General features: G+C 39.0%; 2 protein-coding genes and 1 long non-coding RNA gene across 4 annotated transcripts in view; 2 read left to right on the top strand and 1 right to left on the bottom strand.

The window, feature by feature from the left end:
* The window catches only part of MDN1 (midasin AAA ATPase 1), a 148,157-nt gene extending 136,456 nt beyond the window's left edge, over positions 1-11,701 (top strand). The window contains exons 92-102 of one of the 2 annotated variants that reach the window (XM_063096091.1): positions 74-275; positions 1,455-1,625; positions 2,691-2,854; positions 3,501-3,590; positions 4,525-4,640; positions 5,246-5,420; positions 6,930-7,003; positions 7,103-7,217; positions 8,082-8,145; positions 9,286-9,428; positions 10,193-11,701. In XM_063096091.1, the coding sequence (XP_062952161.1) occupies positions 74-275; positions 1,455-1,625; positions 2,691-2,854; positions 3,501-3,590; positions 4,525-4,640; positions 5,246-5,420; positions 6,930-7,003; positions 7,103-7,217; positions 8,082-8,145; positions 9,286-9,428; positions 10,193-10,381 (1,503 nt within the window). In that variant the 3' untranslated portion in view covers positions 10,382-11,701. Of the gene's footprint in view, positions 1-73; positions 276-1,454; positions 1,626-2,690; positions 2,855-3,500; positions 3,591-4,524; positions 4,641-5,245; positions 5,421-6,929; positions 7,004-7,102; positions 7,218-8,081; positions 8,146-9,285; positions 9,429-10,192 lie in introns of those variants that run through there. The other variant, XM_063096090.1, reaches the window with a different exon arrangement.
* LOC134377600 (uncharacterized) lies at positions 8,170-15,148 on the bottom strand. Its single transcript, XR_010023545.1, has 3 exons — positions 15,094-15,148; positions 14,278-14,387; positions 8,170-8,251 (listed from the first exon to the last, which is right to left on the bottom strand). It is a non-coding gene; the product is annotated as an uncharacterized LOC134377600 (long non-coding RNA).
* A 193-nt stretch (positions 15,149-15,341) lies between these two features.
* LYRM2 (LYR motif containing 2) lies at positions 15,342-19,789 on the top strand. Its single transcript, XM_063097229.1, has 3 exons — positions 15,342-15,413; positions 16,037-16,177; positions 16,530-19,789. The coding sequence occupies exons 1-3, from the start codon at positions 15,369-15,371 to the stop codon at positions 16,608-16,610; spliced, it is 267 nt and encodes an 88-aa protein (XP_062953299.1). The 5' UTR covers positions 15,342-15,368; the 3' UTR covers positions 16,611-19,789.
* The last annotated feature ends 88 nt before the right edge of the window (positions 19,790-19,877 follow it).

Here is a 19,877-nt window from a genome sequence, read left to right as displayed (position 1 = left end):
GAAATTATGGTTATTTTGAATCTTTTTGTCATTGCAGACAAGGCTCTGATGAATTTTCTTGTATTTCCCACAGAGTTTTAAGAGGAAACCTGGGCAGGCTGACAATGAACGCTCCATGGGTGATCACAATGAGCATGTGCATAAGAGGCTGAGGACTGTGGACACAGACAACGAGGCCGAGCAGGGGCCAGCCCAGCGCCAGGTCCAGGTGGAGGATGCGGATGCATTTGAGCACATTAAACAAGGCAGTGACACATATGATGCACAGACCTATGGTATGGTGCAGGGAAATCTGCTCCTTTTGCTCATTGAGCTCTCCCGTGAGAGCTTATACTGTGTAACTATGTGCTTGCTGGGTGTTAGGGAGTGGAAATAGCTTTTTAACTATTTTCTTTCTAATAAGAAATGTGCAGAAGTGCAATTTGTTTTTGGTGTAAAGTTATCTGTAACCAGATGTAGATGGTTAAATTTTCTGGCTTAAATATAAGCCATTTAAATATCCTTGATAACTGTTGGCCACATCCAAACGCAGCACTAATCTCATGGTTTGTTAGTACTGGACATTTCTTCATACTCACCTTTGGGTAGGTCCCTGCAATGGCGGGGGCTGTGAACCTGAAAAATGTGTTTTCCCCATAAGTGAAAAGGGGAGGGGAAAAAACAGCACAAGGTAGGTAGGTAGTCACTGATTACTATCCCCTTTTAGTTCTCTTGGTGACTTTTCACTGTTTCATTCCTAATATGTAAACTAGTGTTGAAAATGTCTACCTGTGAGGATGGTACAGAAATGTTTGTGGTGGATCACTATTTTCTCTCCCTGTCTCCACTTAAAAAAAAAAATGGCAGTAATAATAATAGCTACCATGTATTGAGTTTTTGCTTTGCGACAAAAAACTTTCTAAGCCTTTGCTGCATGATCAGGGAATTCCTCAAATGTTCTTATAAGCTAGACTATCTCTCCATTTTGTAAGTGAGCACACCGAAGCCAAAGATGTTTAAGAACTTGTCCATGATCACAATACTGGGATTCCCATGTTGGTCTTTCTGTGCTTCATTTTCTGTTCAACTCTTAAAAAACTACAATTCACCCACCCACAAGTTAGTAGTGCAGGATGATTTCCATTAGTCATGTGCTCATACTGTTTATTCTGGTTCATTTTCTGCTCATATCAGTAAAAACCCAGTTACAAATCCCATTTCTGTGATCACATGCAAAGTTACACTATATCCGCATAACTTCTGTAGGAAGTAGGGAATAGGCAATTACATCGTTAGGTCAGTAGGAAATCTTGGGCACAGACAAGTGTTCAAGCCATATAGCTGGTCCAACAATGTGCAGAACCGGCAATCATAGAATTTTGAAAGCTGGAAATGACAGAAATCATAGTTCACTCATCATTACTTTGTTCTGCAAAGACCTAAGCTTTCTATATCTGTGTGTGCTTTTCTGGCAGATGTGGCCAGTAAGGAGCAGCAACAGTGTGCAAAAGACCCTGGCAAAGATAAGGAAGAAGAGGAAATAGAGGATACCCTTATGGACGCAGAGGAGGAGGAGGAGCTCAGAGCAGCAGACATAGAGCAGCTGAAGCCAGAGGAGGTCAAGTCAGGGACCACAGCAACCTCTGGTGAGTCCTGTGAGTGAACAAACCCCTCCTAAGCTCTCTGACTTAGAAAAGTCAGTTCTCCTACTTAGACCGCAGTTCTCTTGTACCGTAGTCTAGTCTTGTCCAGTCTGTTCTGTTCTGTGTCCTAATCTATGACTTAAATGAATAATTTGCCTATAACAATTTCACTGTATTTTGTTTGGGAGCAGAAAGGTGGAGGGGTGGTGCAGGACACCATCCTTCAAGGAGACCTGCGAAACTTGAATTTCAAACAAAATCCTATCTGTCTATTTAAAATATATAGAAGAAAACAGAATAGTACATTTACCACAGCTGTGACAAGAAGGTACATTCTTGATTAGAGAAATGATGTTTTCAATTATATAAACATGCAATATTAGCAAAAATAGTAAAATATTAGAAGACATAGAATGAGAAAAATGCATGTGGGAAAGTAATAAATTTCCATTTTATAGTTAACCAAGTTCTGTTACTAGGCAGTTTATTTTTTAAAAAAGGAATTCATTCTGCACATTAAAAATAACTATGAGCAACAGAAGAAAGGCAAATTCAAAAGAACTTGCCAAATTCAAGGGCTTTTTCTTCTGCCTCATTCCTGTCCTCTAAGAGGTATTAAACACCGTTGACTGCCCTGCCATTATATGACAGTAAGAAAAGTGTAGCTCTGTGATTAGGCTTTCCTGCATTCAAATCACTTCATGGGTTGAGACACATTATCCTCTCTGCCTCAGTTTCCTCATCTATAAAATAGAACTGTGGTTTTATTTTAGTTTTTGTTTTTATCAAAGTTCTTTATGCACATAGTTTAAAGAGTCACACAGTTTTACAAGGATTTTGAAAGCTGTTAGGATAAACTGCAGTCTCCCCTATATCCTGTTCTCGAAATAGCTGTCTTCAACATCAGGGTGGGAAGGAGTGGAAATTAGGGAGGAAGAATTGGCAGTGACTGTCTCAAAGAGGCGGAACATGTGGAATCAGTATGTGGAAATGTGTTGCGGAACAAATGAGTAAAGTTTGTTATGATTAATGGGCAGCAAGTAAAACGATGTCCTTGTATGAAAATAGGTTTTGATGAGGTGGAGATGGAGACCCAAACTGTTAAAACAGAGGAAGACCAAGACCCCAGGACAGACAAATCTCACAGGGAGACAGAGAATGAGAAACCAGAGAGAAGCCGAGATTCAACCATTCATACAGCCCATCAGTTTTTCATGGACACGATTTTCCAGGTACTGAAATGCACAAATTACTGCTTTAATAAATTGCTTTTAAATCTTTAGAACTTCATGGAACATCTGATTGTTTTGGGGTATCATGTCCTTATCAAAATTTTTAGGAACACTATTGGTGTGACAGGTGTTCTTTAAGCAGATGACATTGTTCCAATCCCAAGGTCACAGTGCCCTGACTTGTCTGTGATAGTGGGTGTGGTCCTTTGCCTCTGGCTCTCACATCCCACTTTTCTTACCATCTTTGGTAAGGAGATTTTAGGACAATTAACAGTTTATGACAGTTAATTAACTAGGATCTTTGGCTTAATGCTTGCATGTAGGAAGACCCAGATTTCTTTTCACTATTAGTTTGACTTCATGGCAATCTAGATTAAACAAAGAACATTTTCATTATTGGTGTTTTGCTGGGGTGGACTTATAAATGTTAAAAGTATCCTTTCTTCATGCTGTCTTTCTAAAATAAGCAGAAGAATAGTGGTTGTCTAGTATATTCTCATTGTGCCATTAAATTTGCTTAAGTTTTGAGTCTTGGGGCATTTGACTGTATACTTTGAGTTCATTCTGCAGGGAGGAAGGCAGCCAGTGATAATAAGATGGTGATTTTAGCTTGGGACTCTTCTTATCTGTGGCTCTTTCTCCTTAGCCTTTTTTAAAAGATGTCAATGAGCTAAGACAGGAACTGGAGAGACAGTTGGAAACGTGGCAGCCACATGAATTTGGAGACCCAGAAGAAGTAAGTTACTGGTTTTTTTTCATAAAACATCTCTTTTTTATTTTGCTTTTTAAGATACAGCAGGCTTAATAGGTTCTTAGCTCCAGTTACCTTTGTAAAAGGGACATATGGGTATATGGAGAATAAAATTACAATCCTAAAGCCTAAGTCTATCCATTCCTCTTTCTGCCTGCTTGGCCACAAGATCTATAGCTTAATTAAAACAGAGAGAAACTGATGTGTTTAGTTTCTTTAACTTCTTACTGGCTTTGTAATGGGTAGAATAGATGTGACAGTGATTGAAAAACTGGGCATAAGTCTGTGCTGGGCCATCAGAATAGGCCACCTAGATCATTGCTGGCTGACTTAATGTGGCAGTGTGGATTAACCAGCGTTTCCTTCTTAGTGACTTAGCATCCTAAATTTATTGTATATACACATATTTTTATTTTATATCTGTTATCATTATCATTCTCACTACATATGTGTATTGAGTGTTCTGTCATATTTGGTAGAAAAATCATGGGGCTTTGTGTCCAGGAAATGAGCACACTGTTGAATGTGTTGCTTGATGGATTTGCATTCACTTGTTGCTTTTACTTTTGAAACATGACTCTTGAGAGCCCACAAATAAGTGGCTGTATCTGCTGGCACCAAAATTACCCATTCACATTTCCCTCCCCATATGAAAAGTACAGGTTATACTCTTTGTAGGTGATGTGAGTAATTAACTGTCATTAATAATAAACTGTGGGTTATAGTTTTGGTGGAAGGGGAGACATTTTTAATCAAGTGCATTGAATAGCCGCTTGCTGAGAGAAGCTTTAAGTGCTTCTTTTGAGAAAGTTCATGCAAGTTATTTTTTACTATTTTGCTTCAGGCCTTCATTTTGCTTGGCTTCATCTTGGTTGGCTCTGACATTCTAAGGGTAACTTACATTTTATTGTCTTCCCAGGAGAAAGCTGCAGCTGAGATGTGGCAGAGTTACCTGGTCTTAACTGCACCTCTTTCACAACAGTTATGTGAACAGCTTCGTCTCATATTAGAGCCTACCCAGGCAGCCAAGCTGAAGTAAGTCTTCCCCATCGGAAGCCCTCACAGTGCCCATTGATGGCAGTGGCACCAATTCTGTTGAACTCAGCACCTAAACATGTATGGTGCTGGCTTCTAGGTTGCCACTTCTGCCATATGGGCACCAGCATGGTGTTTCTTAACTGTTTTCCTATGATTATCTCTATCACAGAGTTTCTGTGATGTGTGGTCTGAATGCAGATTCTTTTATTCATACTATCTGATGGGGAAATTGGCTGGGACTTTGGTTGTATGTGCTGTTCCCTTTATTACATGTTGTTTTACTCTCCTAGATCTTTTTAAAAAATGTGTCCAAATCATAATTTTAGAACAGAAGAGAGACTGTCCAAGACTTCATATTCAATGCAGATAGTTTTTTCTAATTTTTGAAAATGTGTCTTAGCTTTTCTGGAAGGACCTAATTATTAGTGGGTCAAGAAGATCCTGGCACTTTGTCCTCAATTGACACTTCATTGTGCCAGCTTCCTAGTTATTTGGTATTATTGGTTTTAAGGTATTATTAATGTGATTTTGTTCTTAAGGAAAATTCTCAGGAATTAGCAGCTTTTAACTAATCTTTATCCCTATTTGGATAAATTTAATAGAGGAGACTATCGAACTGGGAAGCGACTGAACATGCGGAAGGTCATTCCGTACATTGCTAGTCAATTTCGGAAAGACAAGATTTGGCTTCGAAGGACCAAGCCTAGTAAACGCCAGTATCAGATTTGTTTGGCTATTGATGACTCTTCTAGTATGGTAGACAACCATACCAAACAGGTAAGACACGAATATAGTGGCAGTTTGATGGGAAATTAACACCAAACCATGTTCCCCGGGCCACCTAAATGTTTTAAATATGATGTGGCAAAAAACATTTTGAAATACCAGTTAACCTGTTCTGAGAATATGATAACTATGTTTGAGAAGACCAACAATTTAAAGAGTTCAAAAGGGCAATTTCAGGATGTCTCAAATATTTTGGTCCTTTAAGTTGTCTTTTAAATTGTTTCTTAACCCTGCTATTCTGTTGTTTAGTTGCAGGATAAGTAAATCTGACCATGTTTATTTTACATAAAATGCAATAATGTACTATTAAACTATTTAAGACTATGCACAAAATGGCAATATCTGAAACCAACTTTGATTTTTTAAAAAGAAAATGTATTCAGAATACATTTCTTTAAGTCCGAAATTATCTAGCGTTAATGTTCTGTCAGTATTAACAAAGCTTAGGAGCCTGATTATATTACTTATAATACAGGCTCAGTATCCCTTATCCAAATCCTTGGGACCAGAAATGTTTCAGATTTTGGAATTTTTTTTTTTTTTTTTTTTTTTTTTTAATATTTGCTTAATACATACCAGTTGAGCATTCCTGATCTGAAAATCTGAAATCCAGAATGGTCCAAGGAGCATATCCTTTAAGCATCATGTCAGTGCTCAAAAAGTTTCGGATTTTGGAGCATTTCAGATTTTGGAATATTTCAGATTTTTGAATTAGGGATATTTAACCTGTTACCACCATTACAGACACTCAAGAGTGTTTGTTTTTCACAGTGATGACTGTTTTTACAGTATGAGCCAATGAGCAACCAAAAATGTGTATATTCTGCTAGAAAAAATTAGAGCGTAACTTCTGAATGTGGGTTCATATCCCAGTTCCCCACTTACTACCACATGACTTTGGGCAACTTCTTAAATGTTAGTTTCTTCTGAAAAATGAGGATTATAACAATACTTATACATATATGCTTATAACAATAATTATAACCTCATACAGAATTGTTATAAAGCTTAAATGAAAGCTTCTTAGATGAATTTAAATTCTAAAGCCATCTATGCTGTCATTTATGCAGGTTGTAATGAAATTTTCTAATATAGTTCTATACTTTGATTTCACTACATATGAATGAGTTTTAAATTAGTTTTTAAAATTTGTTATCCATAAGAGATTACTTTTTATGTAGTCCAACAACAACAACAAAAAAATTTAAATTTATGGGCCTTATTTCTCAAGATCAATCATTGTTATTAGATGATTTCTAGAGTAGACCATTCCTATACCAGTGTAATGGATTCTGGGTTTCAGCATTTGTGGTTCCAGGCAGGGCTTAAGGCTACCAAAGCCTCTGGGTTGTTTGTGACTGTAATAGCCTTATTGAGTTTTTCCCCTGTGTGCCATATAAAAAACATTCTTTGTGGGAATCCTGATGTAAAAAAAAAAGGCTGAGAGGCACTTGTTTACAGATACTTTGATTCCTTAAACCTTGTCTTTATATTTTACAGCTTGCATTTGAATCTTTGGCTGTGATTGGAAATGCTCTAACCCTCCTGGAAGTGGGTCAGATTGCAGTATGCAGGTAAGGTTGCCCTTTAATCCCATTGGGAAAACACCTTCACAACTTTTTGTTATTTTTATATGACAAAAAATAACTCCCATTTGGTTTTTCTCCCCCAAGTTTTGGAGAGTCTGTAAAGCTGTTACACCCATTCCATGAGCAGTTCAGTGATTACTCAGGGTCCCAGATTCTACGGCTCTGCAAATTCCAACAAAAGAAAACCAAGATTGCTCAGGTACTAGGGTGAAATAAAATGTCTTATATACAGTTAAGCTGGTGTAGGAGAGAGAATTTTAGAACACCTCCCCTCCCCCCATATGATACTAGGACAGGTAAATCTCAGCCTGTGTAACACTGGAATAGAAACTTTCTGGCATCCATTATAAAACAAGGTGTGACCTTTTTTTCTCAGTTCCTGAAAGATCATTTGACTTTGCATCATTGATTTTCTGGCTCCCTTCCTATTTTTTCTGAGCAGTTTGTGAAATTTCACAAAAACAAACCCATTTGTCAGTACCTTTATCAGGTCAACCAAGGCCTATTTCTCTCTCCCATTTAGCCTAGAGAAGAAATGATGTGAAATAAAGCCAATGATTTGCTTAGGATGACATAACAAGTTCAAAACAGAGCATGGGATAATATTTCTCCTGGTTCCTGCTCTAATTTAGCCTCCTTTTTTTAGGCCACACTAGACATTGTGTGTTTTCTTGCCTTCATTTTTGCTCAGTTATTTTCTTTATTGAAAGAAGATAGCTTTTTGGTTCATTGGGGTTAGTGGTATTGACTTCTTATTCCTCAGGGGAGTATTTCTTTTTCTTTGGGGCATCTCACGGAACACTAGTGGTACTAGGGGTGTGTATGCCAGAGACGTGTGTCTCGTCTGTGCTTGAGAATGCCTGTATCCAATGGTAAATGCCATGCAAAACAAGGATAGTCCTTCCTTTACTACAGGAGGCCAGAAGGGACATTTTAATTGCCCCTGGAAACCTGAGAGGGTTATCTGATAATCACTTCAATGTCAGAAGTAATTTCAGTCTCAATGACAGTGGGAAGAGAGTTTAAATAATCTTCTAATTGTCCATTTCTGGTTCTGGTTTAGTTTCTAGAGTCTGTAGCCAACATGTTTGCAGCCGCCCAGCAGCTCTCACAAAATATCAGTCCAGGTAAGCTGCATTTTTCTTCTTTGTTAACAAAATGCTTTCCTGTTCTCTGTTCATAAGCTGCTTCTTCATTTCACTGTACCCATCACCATTTTTTAAAGTGTATATTCTACAGGAAAAGACATAAATATGGAGAAGTATTAGGCATTGATAGAACTTTTACTCATTTATTTCTTATTGAATATTCAGAAATTTTCATTGAACCTATTCTTAGGCTTATAATCAGTGGGGGAACTAGACACTAATGAACCAGTTTGTAATTAACTAGTACATACTTATTTGAAAGAAAGGAGCAAGGCGTGTGGAATTACATATAAAGACTATTCTGAACTATTTTAATAACAGAGGAAAGCAGAGAAGGAAAATTCAAAAGCTAGCTAATCCAACCATGATTGCTTTGGGGCTTGAAACATATAGTTCTTTATTTAGCCCTTTTCAAAAGTCTCTCAGTCCTGAATGTATCATGGAGAAACTTCCTGTTTGAAGCAAGTTATTCATACCTCTCAATACTTGCTAAACTTTCTTGGATAGGGAAAGACAGCCTGCCCTCAAGCACTATAGTCTTAGCTGGAAACATAGCTACAGATTTTAAAATATTTTAATCACTGTTTAATGGTTTCTTTCTATTTACATTTTTATTTATAAATGAATCCATTTCAAGAAAAAAAAATACAGAAATTACACATAAGGAATTGACAAAATGTGAAGGCAATATACTTGTGTATGATGACTGAAATTTAGAAGACACAGTTTCAGGTTTCTGATTTGGATACTTTCTTCTAATGGCCTACTCAGTACTATTGTGTTTATAACCACAAACAAGTGTTTTAATTCTCATGTAGGTTGCTCTGCGGTTGAAGTTGATCTAAATTTGACATTCCCTGAAGCACTATTGGGAAATTCTACTATATTGACAGAAGCTTCGTATGTCTTATTATACTTTGTCTGTGATTCAGGCATCCTAATAAATATAGTCAGAGGCCCCTTTTGTTTGTGCCCAGAATTGATCAGTTTCAGAGATTTGTTTAAGTTTTAATAATATAGAGAAAGCCTACACTAATTTGTCTCACTTTAGGTAGTTTAGAGTTGTTAAAAAAATGAATTTTCATTTTATTCCCTTCCTTCCTCTCATATATTCTACAGAAATCGCACAACTCCTCCTGGTAGTCTCTGATGGACGAGGCCTTTTCCTTGAGGGCAAAGAAAGAGTCCTGGCAGCAGTTCAGGCTGCCCGGAATGCTAATATCTTTGTCATTTTTGTGGTGTTGGACAATCCCAGTTCACGGGTGAGTGACTACTGAAAGCCACCTTTTCTGGAGATAAAGTGGAGATTCCCTTCTACTTGTCCTGAAATATGGCCTGGGTTGCTCCATCATACTGAGAACTCCTGGTGTTCACATTGTTCTATCAGGCACTTTGCGTTTTCTCAGTTAATCTTTGTAATGAGCCAGAGGTAGGGATTATTAGTCCCAACCTTACAGTGAGTGGGACAGCAAAGATTCAGAGACTCCAGAGGCCATCCTCTGTGGGTCCTAATTTCCCTCCATACAAAGTCACTGCAGGTATTGCAGCCTTCATAATGGTCCCTCGCCACCTTGTGATGGAGACCAGCTCTTTCCACACTTACTTGTAGCTTAGCAGCCCTCACAGAAGGAAGCATCAGTCAGCTTAGTGAAATATACCCACAGGGCAGTTCTGTTCCAGGGGAAGCTTTCTCTGTGCAGGTCATACTAAGGCCTTGTGAGTAAGGTGAAGATTGAATGTGAGCTGGATTCCAAGCAGAGTGGGAGACACTACTGTAGGGAAGGTGGACTTTCTTGTCTACCCCTTTTCCGCCCTTTCACTGTCCATTCTCCTGGAAGAGGAGCTCAGAAGGAGATCTGTCTCCTTCTTAATAAGAGTTCTGAAAATTCCTTTAGTTAATAATAAAAGCATAGTTTCATATGCAGGAATAAGACACAGGAGACTTAAAAATTGTTAGCAAAAGAGCTAGCTGAGGATACTGATTTTTCCTTTTTTCTTTTTCTTTTAAAATGTCTTTTGTTGACAGGATTCTATCTTGGACATTAAAGTACCAATATTTAAAGGACCTGGAGAGATGCCCGAAATCCGATCTTACATGGAGGAGTTCCCATTCCCGTTCTATATCATTCTCAGAGATGTGAATGCGCTTCCTGAGACACTCAGCGATGCCCTCCGGCAGTGGTTTGAGTTGGTGACAGCTTCTGACCATCCATAGAACAGAAAGTGCTGTCTAAAGTGAGACTTTATTTAAACCATGGTCAGAATGTCACGATTCTTGCCCAGGCGCTCCCTTCAGACAACTGTTTCTGAACTCACAGCTCTGAAATATATTTTTTTCTCTTTACCTAGATCTGATTTACAAAAATTCATCCAACACCTAAAAGAAATTTTTACTGCAATGTCTATTTTTATTTTACAACATGATCTTGGAGCTTAGAGAAAGCTATCAGGCTCCCTGCTTTGCCTGGGCTAAGGTTCTTACAACAAACCCGGGACAATGAAGGAGCAGCAGCAGCAGGTGTCCCATCTCATAGCTTGGGGAGAGTGACCCATTCTCCCTGGCTTGGGAGGCCTGGCTTGAGAGGATCCTGGCCACCTGTGTTCCCTCACAGGGGCCCTGGACACCTGCCTTGAGATGCTGCCGGGATCATGAGACTGTGCCAGTCCTTTAGATAAAGGACTAAAGGGAGCTGCCCTTTGGACCCTGCTCTAAGCCCTGCCTTGCTAAGCCCATGGTGTATGCCCTAAAGCTGTCAAGAGGCTGAGACAGCTGTGTTTTCTGGAGAGTCTGAGTATATATTTTCTCCTCATACTCATTATGCAAATTACCTTCTCTTGGAAGGTAGGAAGCTTGTGCGTGTATGTCCTCATAAAGCAATTGGACATTATGGGAGCCCAAGTAATGAGCAAAAATGATTGTTGGGCTGTGTGAAAATGAAGTGGCTTTTCCGTGTCCTTCACATTTGCTGCTTCGGGAGACTATGCAATGATGGAAAGATGATTTTCCCTGTGTTTATTTCATTCTCTTAGTGCCATAGTCCCTGTTGTTGTAGTAATTTATTTCTTTAGTTCATTTTTTTCCTTAGTTAAGGGGAAGAATCATTCCTCACACTGCTTTCAAGCTGGACTGAGCCAGTCTCATCCTGGAAGAGAAATGTATCCAGGAGAAGTAAGCAGCTAAACAGCTACATCTTTTTTTCCCCCCAGTCAAAAAACATCAGTGACTTTTACGCAGTTTTTACTTGGCCAGAAAGCAGTGCTTGAATACTTGAAACTGTGTGCTGTGTTCTATTTAATGTTCTGACTGTCAGAATGTTCTTTTGTAGGCAACATGCCATGATGTAATCATCTATCTCCATTTCTGTTTTCAAGTTACACTGTGAAGATTGCCACCCTTTTGTGGTGGTGGTCAAAGACACAGATTACTTCTTGTTTAACCAAGTGTCCTAAAGCATGTACCTGAAGTTATATCATCATTATTTTTTATTCTAAAAAGCTATGCAGCATATATTCTGAGAACTATTAAAACACATATATCACCACTGATGTAACTTGTGACCATTCTTTTTTTTTTTTTTTTTTTTTTTTTGGGTGGCTGGCCAGTCTGGGGATCTAAACCCTGGACCTTGGTGTTACAGCACCACAGTCCATCCAACTAAGCTAACGGGCCAGTCTATTTGTGACTATTCTTAATGGAATACAACAGAGGATTATAAAAGGTGTGCTTGGGGAATGATCTTATCTGCTAGCTCAGTCAGCTCTCACTAATTTATTATGACCCCACAACTTCAATGGCTGGCCACAGTAAGAGTTTTATTTCTTGTGTCAATGTCCACGGTAGATGAGCTGCAACATGCTGGCTTTGTGGCAAAGGGAAACAGGCGAGTTGGTGTAACCACGCAATGGCTTGTAAAGATTCTGTTCCATAATGACAGATCTCTTCCACTCACATTTCATTGGTTAAAGTCCTCTATGGGGCAGGAAGTTTAATCTTCCAGGCAGGGTTGGGTCTGGTTGGAAAAGACCCCAGCATTACTACAGTGATGCAGTCTATTATATATACCTTTAATTGTTAGGCTTATCTAAGACAGAACTTCTTAACTGATGTGTCCAGAGCGATTCCCTTGGCCCTGGGGTAGCTTGTGGGGTCTGGGACAGTAGGAATTCCTGTAAGTAGGTATCCAAGAGTGCCATTTTCAACTTGTGCTGTGATGGGAAGTGAGCAGTGTCACAGGAGCCTGTTAGAAACTGATGGGGTAGAGGTTCCTCATGCAGGATAAGCAGCATGACATGCCTGGGTCACTTAGAGGAAGTTATTGAGGATCTGGGTTGCCAACATTTGTGTCCACACCCCCTCAACCCCCCCCCCCATAGTCAAATAGGTAAGTTCTGACATTTAAGGAATGGGCAGCAGAACACAAACGTTCTTCCTGTTCTCTTAATCATCTCATTTTGGACAGTTTCACCACTTCTGTGGCCTCAACCATCATCTAAGCAAAAGGCCTACAAAATCTCCATCCAGGAGTCCAGCAAGGTTACTCTTTTGCATTCACAATTACATTCAGATGTCTGCTGAGCCTTAGGTGATAGACTCTTCAAATGCATCACGTTCAAAATGTCACTCTGTTCTAATTCCCCCATCCCAAACCTGTTCCTTCTCCAACATTCCCCATCCAGTGGCTTTAAATGGCCACTCTGTTTACAAACTTGGAGTTCAACCTACACATCACCTTATTTCCCTCTCCACCTCCAACCAAAACTCCAATCACATTAATCATTGTGTCCGATCTAACTTGTGGACATATATCCTATCCTATTTCCTTCACTCTCCTTGTTCCACTGCAGTTGGGGCTCTTTTAATGTCTGGCCTAGACTCTACTTCAATGATATCCCACCTAACACTTGTCATTGCTTGCTTCACTATATCCTACTCCCAACATCCAAGGAGATGTTTCTAAAAATCTCTACAGCTGAACATCCCTTCAGAGCTCCCTGTTGTGAAGAGGGTACTATTCAAGCTTCATGGTGTGACCTATGAGGCTTTTGCCTGACTGTCCTGTACCTTCTCTCCCAGTGTCCCCTCCACTGTCTGGTCCAATCACAAGAAACCATAGTTCCTGGAATCTGCCAGTGTTCCTTGTGTTGTCTGGAATCCCCTGATCTACTTTGCCTTTCTGACAAACACCTAGGTCAGATAAGCCCTCCAGGGAGGGTGAAGTCCCACAGTATGAATCTTGACATCCTTTGTTAGTACTACATTGAACTTACAGGTTTTCCTGCCCAAAGCATTAGTCTTTGAGGAAAGGGAACATGACTCATGACAGTATTTACCAATATCCAGCATGAGTGAATGTTTCTAGATGGGAAGAAGAGTGAGCGTAAAAATATCTGTTCTCACATATTATAGATTCAATGCTTTCTAAATTCCAATAAAGATCATAAGATCATTTGGAGGGGAAATTATATGAAACATTTCTAAAGGTCATATAAAACACTAATAGAAGATTCTTAAAGGAAACTACAGTCCTGCCAGCTGATAAAACAAAAATCAAAAACATAATTAGTCCAAGACTAAGCAATCCTGAACAGATTATTGAGACTCTAAAAGAATTTATCATACGCTACGAAAAGGCAAAGCCCAGGAAAAGGAATAAATTATTTAATAAATGGCATTCAAATTATAGCTTAGTGGCTGGAAAAAGAAATAGATCGACATCATGCCATAAAACCAAAATGAAGAAGTAAATATTTTAAACTTAAAAGAGTAAAAAGTAATTGCAAAGCTCTGAATGGGAGAGAGATGACACTGAAAAGCCTCAAAAGTAACAAAAAAAGAAAATACACATGACTTTATAGAGACTTAAAGCTTCTGAATGTACAAATGACCAAAACAAAAAACTAAATAGAACAAATAGCCTATATAAAGTTAAAAGTCCTGATAATCATAAATGGAACCAAGTCATGAATAGTTCACATAATCAGTGTAACTGAAAGTGGCAAGGGATATTTAACTTCACTAGTACTTAAAAAAAAATTAATAAATTGTTACTGCTAATCAAAGTTTGAAAAATATATCATTGACAATGTTGTCATGGGGTTAGCATCACTCACAATGCCTGGTAAAGTTCAAAAGAACTAATGATGGGCCGGCCCGTGGCTCACTTGGGAGAGCGTGGTGCTGACAACACCAAGTCAAGGGTTAAGATCCCCTTACCGGTCACCTTTAAAAAAAAAAAAAAATTAATGATTAGAGTTCTTATATGTACCAGGTCCTGTTCTCAGCACAATACATATAATACAACTCTGAGGTAGATGCTATCACTTCACCTTACAGATGAGGAGGCAGGCTGGAAGTTAGGTAGCCAGAACACACCTAGGAAGAGTAAGCACCAAAATCCCATCATGTGAGGCAATCAAGCAAGCGCTCAGTAAATGGGTTACTGAATGGTTTTGGTTGTATTTTAATTAGGTACAACACTATTTAGAAAAGTAATAGGGCAAAGATTCACTAACTCGATTTCTAGTAATATAACCTAAGGGCGTGTGGTGTGTGTTGTGGGGAAGATAAAACTGAGGAGATAAAAGCTCGAGGGATAGGCGTGTACAGTTCCTCGTTAGTCAGTGACGAAAGGTGCTTAAAACCGCAGTGGGGCAGCCACCTAAAGACGTTACGAATGACGATCACGAAGACCACCACTCCGGGAAAATGCTTGCGACAAAAAAGAACAGGACGAAAACGAGAAAAAAAAGGACGCAAATTTAAAAGTAACGTTTTACATTTTAGTATTTTCAACTCTACAAATTTTAAAAGCCTCGAAAAGAGTACAACAAAATAATTCTTCTCCCCCCGCCCCGAAAAAACCCTTAGCTTCCATTTTATGAACTCTCCATCACCTGCCATGCCAAGAACTGTGCTAAATGCCTTACCATTCTCACTTTATTATCCCAACGACCTTATGACGCACTGTTATCCCGTTCTACGGATGCGAGAATTTAGGATAAGAAAAGGGAAAGTCCTGGCCCACAACTACGTATCTCGTAACCCCTGCCTTCCAGACCCGCCCCAGTCCCGCCCGACTCTGTCAGTCAGCGTAACGATGCGCAGGACGTCTCCCAGGAAACCGAGCTCGCCCCGCCTCTGGCTGCGCCCCGACTTCCGCTACTGCGCGCTGAGGTGCCAGCGGGACTCCTGGCTGGTGGACATGGCTGCTTCCCGGTTACCCCCGGCGACGCTAACGCTAAAACAGGTGCCCTCGGTTCTCTCCGGCCTTCTAGGGCAGCCTTCCACGGTCTGAGCTTCTCGATTCTCCCCCTCCCCCTCCCACCTGCCTACAGAGTAGGTCTCGGGGCGACCAGGCCAGGCCCTGGGGTCCTGACCTTGGGCGCGCACCCTGTGATTGGCCTCAGGCCTCGGGGGCGGGGCTTCCCGCCGCGGGGGCCGGCGGGAGGCGCAGGCAGCTGCGTTGTCTTGGCAACGGCGCTTCAGACGCGCCGAGCTCTTGAGTTTCTCCGAGCACCGGTGCCTCAGCCGCAGCAAAGACTGCACCGTCTGTTGTACTGAGCTATAATAAAGAGAATTCAATAACTGCACTTAGAAAAAGTGCTGTTATTGTGATTACAGCTTCTAGGAGACTAGCCGCCCCTTTTCTACCTAGTAGTCAGCTCCTGACTTAGGGTTCTTAGGTTTGACAAAGGCGTAAACAAACAGCCCAAATGAACTTTTTGCTGCTTTCTTTTTTAAAAAGTTTTTTCTTTGCCCTTTTCAAGTTGAGGACCAAGAAAAGTCATCTGGTTACAGTTTGGTTTGCTAAAGTAGAGCTTCCTGGGCTGGCGATCGTGCAGTGGTAATCATTTCTCCTCCCTTGTACAGTTCATGAGAAGACAACAAGTTCTCCTTCTCTATAGAAGGATTTTGCAAGCAATTCGGCAAGTTCCAGATGATTCTGATCGCAGATACCTGAAGGACTGGGCAAGGGAAGAATTCAAAAGAAACAAAAGTGCCACTGAAGAGGTGAGAACAAGATCTAGGTGAGGACAAGGTTCGGACTCTTTTGTATTGATTGATGATTTTTTTAAAATGTAATAGACATCTTGGAATTCAAGTGTACTTCAAAGAGTTTATGGAAAAATAGAATTAAAAGATGATACTAATCTTTTCCACGAACTTTTTGAAAACCCCTCGTATACATGTCACTGACATGATACATCTTGAGCATTACTTGTAATGTTAACTGCTTTTGGCTTTCCTGACATGCAACAGTTCCAATTTCCAATACTCGTTCTTGATTTTAACAAATAAAATGGTAGAGCTGTACTGTGTTTAACCAGGTAAAACAGTAACCGGATTTCACTTTCTTCTACAGGATACAATAAGGATGATGATTACTCAAGGCAATATGCAGCTCAAGGAGTTAGAAAAAACACTCGCTTTAGCAAAATCTTAACTAGAGCATTGTTCTGAAGGATTTTCAGTCTCCATGTGTTTTGTTGAGTTTAGTCGAAGTATTTGTATGTACAGTACTTGGGCAGAATATCAGAAGATGGAGCATGGTATATCAGAGAGAGGAAAGAAAAGCACATCAAGATAATTGCCTTAGCATTGGAAAACATACCCTGAGTTTTGAAAATGTTTTTGGATGTATCACAGTTTTTGTAAGAAGCAAAAACCACTCTAATAAATGGCCAGTTAGCGCATGAGAAGATGCTTAACACAATCATCAGGGAAATGGAAATCAAAACCACAATGAGATATCACTTCACATCAACTATAATTAAAAGGGGAAATAACAACAGATGTTGGTGAAGATGTGGAGAAATTGGAACCTTCACACAGCTGGTGGGAATGTAAAATGGTGCAGTTACTTTGGAAAACATATAAGCAGTTCCTCAAAAGGTTAAACAAAGAGTTACCATATGGTTTAGCAATTCTACTCCTAGGTCTATAACCAAGAGAAATGAAAACATTTCTATAAAAAACTTGTACGTAAATGTTCATTGCAGTATTAAATGTTCATAGCAGTCTATAAAAAACTTGTAGATAAATGTTCATAGCAGTATTGTGTGTATAACAGCCAAAAAGCGGAAACAATACAGATGCCTATCAGCTGATAAATGGATAAATAAAATATGGCATATTTATACAATAAAATATTATTTGGCAATAAAAATGAAGGACTGATACATGCTACTTATGGATAAACCTTGAACACATTGTTAAGCGAAAGAAGCCAGTCACAAATCACATATTGTATGATTCAATTTATATGAAATATCCAGAATATAGTAGTTAGTAGTTGCCTAGGGCTTTGGGTGGAATGGAGAGTAACTACTAATGGAGATGGCATATCTTTTCAGGGTAATGAAAATATCCTAAAGTGAGATTGTGTTATTTGTTGCACATCTCTATGAATCTATTCAAATCTATTGAATTATATGAGGGTACTTTAAAAAGTTGATGGAAAAATAGAGTTAAAAGATAATACAAATCTTTCCATGAACATTTTGAAGTACCCTCATACATTTTAAGTGTATGGTATGTGAATTGTATCTCAATTAAACTGTTTAAAAAAACAGTATGAGATGTAGGACTGGAGGTATACTGACCCCAGGAGATACCCTGGAACTTTCTTGAAAAGTCCTTTTTCATTACCCCTCAGGGTTGTAGAGGTGTGTTTTTCAGGTGTGTCATGGTTTAAAAGAGGACTCTCCAAAAAGATCATCATTGGGAATCTGGACCTTTGTTGGAAAGAAAAGAGAAACAGAAGCTTAAGAACATCGAAGCACTTACCAAAAAGGAGAAGACTTTAGGCAAATTCTGAATGAAACTTCTGTGATTGTCTTAACATCCAGATGGAAAAAAGTAAAAAAATCATTAAGGGAGATCCTTGGTGCATTAGGTTCTCCTTCAGTGACAGGACAAAGAGAATTTGAAGAATCCATCAGAGACAAATACATCACAACCAAAGTTAACTTCAGGACACTTTTGAAAGAGATCAGCTTTCTAACATACAATTAATTTAGTGAAAGATGTGAAAGTGAAAGCTTGTGGAAGGTGCTGGGACTGGCAGTTCTGCAGACTGAAGTCCTCTGTTCATCAACAACAGAGCTAGGAAGCTAATCCAAAAAGCTGACCAGCAACTTAAAGATGTAGACAAAATTTTGCAGTATGAAAAACGGTATCTAGTACTGGACTGTATTAGAAGACAGGCATATAAACTGGTGGCGGCATATGTTGATGACCTGGATTGCCAGGGTCCACCCCACCTCCATAGCCTTAGAACCCATAAGATGAAGTAACTCTGAATACTCTTCCGCAGGGGTAATCTAATTCAAAATGCTTGCATGAGCCTACTTTCAGGTTGTTATATAGATTTACATTAGCCAACCCATGCAAGAAGATGATCTGACAAACTGGGGAAGCATTTGTGCACAGTTTCTAAAAAAAAATACTTTGGAAGTTTCTTTGTGTGGCATGTTTGACATACACAAATATAGGCTATCTCTAGTGAATCTAAAATCTGTAAAAAAAATCATTTATGAGGTGTAGAAGTTGGTGATTTGGGTAATGATCTTCCTAACAATGGTGTACATGGAAGAGTTTTAAACTGCATTTGTGGTTTGAATTTGCAAGATGCAAATATCACATACTCCAAGAAAAACTAAGTTGGTATTTCTTTTGATTTTGTTTTTTTAAGCAGGTAAAACACTGAAAATTGAATTCTTATCTTCGAGAGGCTAAGATTACTGCTTATACTTTCATCTCGAAAGAAGAGTTTCATTTGTTCACTTACATGCTTTGATTATCCCCTCTGAATTATAGGCCAACCCTTGTTGTTTAGCCTGAGATTTCTGTAGCGATTTCTTCTCAGGTATGGAACCACAGTCATTAAGATGTTGGCCAGAATAGAACTGCTGGTGAAACATTTTATTCATCATGAAGTGATCTTTATCAGTATTCTAGATTAGACAACAATTTACCTTTCTGGGTGTTCCCTGTAAATTACACTCCTATTTGAATTATAATAAATCCTTTTATATTAAAGTTTTTTAAGTACAAGAGCTTTGTAGCATAAGAGAAGTAGCTAAGGCTATTTAATATATAACATATATATATATACACACACATAGACACATATATATACCCCTATGTCATTCTCCTCTTAAAATGTGCCATCGGGATGGAAGTTTTAAATTCATGGTACAAGCATTGCTCTGGATGTGCCTGCAGAGAGGCAGATGACTTTCTAATAATTGAAGAAAGCAGAACATATTCCCTGCTACTTGTATTATTGCAGTCCTATCAGCAGACATTCTTATGAGAGACACAGACCATGTTACATAAACTATCTCTGTCCTGTTATAGAATGTCCGGAAAATGCTAGTAAAAATAAAGGGAAACAGCCCACATCAACCCTGAAAATAATTGGAATTATGTAGAATAAGGCCCAAAGAGGATCAAAAGCAAATTGTTACTCTGCAAAACTCGAAATCACCACAGGCAACTCCTTGCTTGAGTCAGGCATTTAAGAAATTATAGTAGGATAAAATTAAATTTGCTATTTCTGTAAACCATTTTTTACTCACTTATTTGTATAAAAATAGTGCTCTACTGGCTTGCTTTTGTGTCTCATGAATTTAAGTTAATATCTTCACATTTATTTGATTTAACATTAAAGGGAAAGAGTATTTCCCCTTAGATATTTTTTATGTTG

Source organism: Cynocephalus volans, chromosome 5 (assembly GCF_027409185.1).
Source record: "Cynocephalus volans isolate mCynVol1 chromosome 5, mCynVol1.pri, whole genome shotgun sequence".
Classification (NCBI taxonomy): Eukaryota; Metazoa; Chordata; class Mammalia; order Dermoptera; family Cynocephalidae; genus Cynocephalus; species Cynocephalus volans.
Note: the sequence above shows the minus strand (reverse complement) of the source record. Positions and strands in the feature narration are given on the sequence as shown.

Bases quoted from the DNA above. Each gene is read 5' to 3' on its own strand.
- LYRM2 (XM_063097229.1), top strand. From the start codon at position 15,369: ATGGCTGCTTCCCGGTTACCCCCGGCGACGCTAACGCTAAAACAG. The intron at 15,414-16,036 runs GTGCCCTCGGTT...TCCCTTGTACAG, and splicing joins CGACGCTAACGCTAAAACAG to TTCATGAGAAGACAACAAGT. The intron at 16,178-16,529 runs GTGAGAACAAGA...TTTCTTCTACAG, and splicing joins ACAAAAGTGCCACTGAAGAG to GATACAATAAGGATGATGAT.